The sequence below is a fragment of the Nestor notabilis genome, unplaced genomic scaffold (genome assembly GCF_000696875.1).
Source record: "Nestor notabilis isolate BGI_N333 unplaced genomic scaffold, ASM69687v1 scaffold809, whole genome shotgun sequence".
In the NCBI taxonomy this organism is placed as follows: Eukaryota; Metazoa; Chordata; class Aves; order Psittaciformes; family Psittacidae; genus Nestor; species Nestor notabilis.
In genome coordinates, this window is record NW_009944825.1 from 105,496 (window position 1) to 109,562 (window position 4,067).

General features: G+C 40.9%; 1 protein-coding gene across 1 annotated transcript in view; it reads right to left on the reverse strand.

Moving 5' to 3' along the window:
* The window catches only part of USP1 (ubiquitin specific peptidase 1), a 12,313-nt gene extending 8,252 nt beyond the window's left edge, over nt 1-4,061 (reverse strand). The window contains 5 exon segments of the mRNA XM_010022572.1: nt 1-565; nt 1,397-1,557; nt 2,125-2,232; nt 2,658-2,781; nt 3,898-4,061. The exon segment at nt 1-565 is cut by the window's left edge and continues 15 nt beyond it. Of these exon segments, the coding sequence (XP_010020874.1) occupies nt 1-565; nt 1,397-1,557; nt 2,125-2,232; nt 2,658-2,781; nt 3,898-4,061 (1,122 nt within the window).
* Between the last annotated feature and the right edge of the window lie 6 nt (nt 4,062-4,067).

The following is a 4,067-nucleotide window of genomic DNA, read 5'->3' on the forward strand; positions in this document are numbered from 1 at the left end:
GGATCCCAAGTTTGTAGTTAGTTTTCCCAGACTATAAAATTTAGACAGAATACTAGGCTGTTTGCATGAAGACTTTAACCAGTTTAATCTAAGCCGGGACTTTTTCTGTGTTGGCTTCGCGCTCTCATTCTCACTGGAACACTTGGCAATGGCATCAGTGTGATTTTCCAACTTCTCTCCTGTCGCTTTCCTCTTTGATCTGGTTTGTCTTTGATTCTCTTCTGCTGCAATCTGCTCTTTTGATACTTTGGATTTTTTCTTTGCATTGCCACCCTCTGCATCACTTTTTCTTTTCCCATTGCCTTTGAGTAGCATGTCCTCAGCTGCCTCTCCAACGTGGCTACTTGGTGTGTTCTCCTCCTCCTCAGCAGGGCTGCCAGTTCCATTGCTCTCAGTACTTTGATTAGGTTTTCCCTCGGGTTTAGCTGTGGGCTCTTCCATGGGCAGTTTGTTCAATTCTTCTTTCTTCAGTAGCTGACACGTTTCTTGAATGTTTCCCAGGATACACTGCAGAACTTCCTGGGCATCGTGCTGCAAGTAGCCTTCGTACATAGGGTTGAGCTCTCTATTAAAAGTAATGAGTGAAAGCAATGAAGACTAGTTACACTTTGCTAACTGGCTAATGTGAGTTGAGATTTAAATTAGGAAGTTTAAATATGAAAGCAGGGGAGGATCCTCTCCCAACCTAGAGAGAAGTCCTCCCTGTTGCAGGCAGACATGGGAAGGTAACTACAGCCTTACACATTTAAACACATTCAGTTGCAACCCAGCATCAATCCTTCTCAGGTCAATAAGAATACTAAGACAGGTAAGGGTTAGCTGCATTTAAATTATATTCTTCCTCTGTGAAGAAGTTGGGCTTATTCAGCCTGGAGAAGAGAAAGCTCCAGGGAGACCTTGGAGCAGCTTCCAGTGCCTAAAAGGGCTGACAAGAAATCTGGAGAGGAGCTTTTTACAAAGGCATTTAATGACAGGACAAGGGGGAATGGCTTTGAACTGACAGAGGGGAAATTTAGTTTATATCTTAGGCAGAAGCTCTTCCCTGTGAGGGTGCTGAGGCGCTGGCACAGGGTGCCCAGAGAAGCTGTGGCTGCCCCATCCCTGGCAGTGTTCAAGGGCAGGTTGGACACAGGGGCTTGGAGCAACCTGCTCTAGTGGAAGGTGTCCCTGCCTGTGGCAGGGGTTGGAACTGGATGAGCAGTCTGTGATTCTATGAAACTGAAAATTTTATGATGATATGGAGGTAAGAATAAACACAAAATACCTCACTTCTTGTAACAATACTCCAAATTTAAGAAAGTCTACCTTGCACAAGTCTCTAATGCTGCACTGTACAATGATAATGACCTCAAAACTTCAGGTGAAATTCTGACAATATGTTTAAGATAATCTGTACCTGAGGGTATTCAGTAGCCTTCGTGGCTGAGTAGCAAGTTCATCTGTGTATTTTTCTGGATTTAAGAGAAAGCTGGCTTGAAGCTGCTCAACGGAAAGGATCAGCGAGTGCAAACTGCAGATTAGTTCATAACTTGCCAGTGGATCTTCTTTACAATTTCCCTGCAATAACAATATAAAAAGAATAAAAATATCTGCAGGTGTGTCTGTAACAACAAGTTAAACTGTTTCTTTCTTGTCCTCACTTAGTTTTTTAAAACATTTGACAGTTGGGAGTATTTTTCTTCTATGGGAAGCAGGTGACTTTCAGGCAGTATATTGTTCTTTTTGCCAGTAGAAAACAAACATAAAAGGCAGATTAGCCATTATTTTAAAACCCCAGGCTTTCTTTGACCAAATTCTAATGTCCATCCACTCAAAGCACGGTATCATAATTATCTTAATGTTACACGCATGGTGAGATATCAGAATTTAACAGAACTCCTTGATAAACTTAAGACTTGTGCTTTTAAGTTTACAGACACTGAAGTTTGAATACAAGACACTCAAGTTTGAATGCGAGTTCAAAACAACTCAAATGTATAACAAACAGAACATAGCACTGTAAAAAACAATAATGCAGAACTTCTTACAAACAGAAAACATCACAGTTAAATTTTCATTACATTCCCAGCCTGCAGCCTCACTTCTAAAATTACAAGTAAAGGAACGTGCAGTGAGATATGTTACCTTTTCTGCTTTTTGCTCTCCTTCATCCTTCAAAGATTCTTTCTTCTTTGATATAATATTATATAACTGTTTTACTCCAGTTTTAAAGCCAGGACAAAAATATAATACCTGAAAGCAACAAGAGAATAATTGGTAAAGTAAGAAGTTTCTCTTCATACGTGTCCATGCTTCTGATCAAACTAGTTTTGCATCTCCCAGGGCTGCTGCACAGCACGCAAAGAAGATGGAATCATGGAATAATTTGGGTTGGAAGGGACCTTAAAGCTCAGACAGTTTCCACCCCCTGCCACGGACAGGGACACCTTCCACTAGAGAAGGTTGCTCAAAGGTGGAGATTATTCATAGCAGGGAGGTGCCCAGCGTAAAAATTACCCAATCAAGGCAACCTATAGTATCATCTTTTTCCCCACTGTAATTAGATTCTCTTCATACAACATGCAGACATCTGCAATATCAAACTACAAATCTCATCCACTTGTGCTTAACCAAAAGAAAATCATCTTTTCAAGGCGTGTTCAACAATGTTGTCTTACCTGAAGTACACTGTTAAGGTAGCAAGTGTTACCCAGATTGTTCAAGCCCACAAAAGGCAACATGTTGTCTTTCTTCTCACAGCTAACAAGTGAGGGAGGCTGCGCTGCAGGAACAACCTGATCACTATTAAACAGAGAAAACAGCGTGTAAGAGACTTTTTGACAACGACTCCTCCTGGTGTGCATGCACAAACTCTCTCCTGGCCATCCACCACCTCAGAGGTATTATAGACTTCATTACTAATACACACAGCCCAAAATCATGTCAGAGTGTTTCCAAGAGTGTCTATATGGCTACTCTGGGCGCTTAAACACAGACTTTCTCTCCAGCAACCTACACAAAATAAGTTTACAAGAAGCAGGCAAATCTGCCTTTAGTTCCAACAGTTTGCAAATACTACCAGGAGACCCATTTAAGGAACCAAGAATGTTCTCCTCAGAATACTTTTGTATCTTCTTTGTTCATTCCTAAGGCAGCACTAAGAAAAACATGTCTAGCACATATTCTCTATTACTGTCTCCTGTTCCAGATTCACATCGCTTCATATCTGAATCCAAACCAAAAGAATTAAAAACAATAAAAAAAAAAAGAAAGAGGGAACCAATGAACCTGGCACATGATATACAGTGATTAATGCACTGTACTGACCAAGAAAACCAAAGTTTAAAGTCTCCAAAACATTTGTAATTCACCACGATTAAACCATTTTTCTTTTTCCCACTAAAACTTCCCCACTGACTGGAGTCAAGTGAGTTGACAGATTCACTCTGGGCTCAAAATACCCTAATGAATGGCAGTAACCTGCGTGACCAATTATTTAACTTGCAGCAGAAATAAACCTTAAAATCCAGCATTTTATTATTAAAACTCATCCTGCAAAACCTTACATTTCAGTATACTTTAAGTAATCCAGCATCAGAATAAATGCCTTAGAGTAACTTCAAATAAAGTAACTTCTTCAAGCTACCAAGAAGTTTGTACCAACTAAACATCCACAGTGTGGCAAACTCACTTGCTTAAAATGGAGAAATATGCTACAGTGAAAAGCAAGTTCACTTTGATTAACTTGGCTTGAGGGTTTATTCCCTACGTGCTGGAGCACATACTTATGCAAGGATATAACACTTAAAGGAGCGGATGGAGCAGCGTTGTTTATCCACCGCCTCAGACTCGCTGAGCTATCAGACTGCTTTCACAACAGACACAGAAACGCTTATTGAGTGCGAAACTCTTACATACATCTCGGAGCCTCTGAATTCCGAGCTCTTTTGTTCATTTTCCTGCGACTGCGTAAAATCCAGTGCTCTTTTCGTGTCCTTTTTTTGGAAGAGTTTCAACGAAAGCCTGTTCTTCTTCGAGGGGCTCCCTCTCGCAGCGCTGTCACTCGGCAACACCCCGGGCATCTTTCC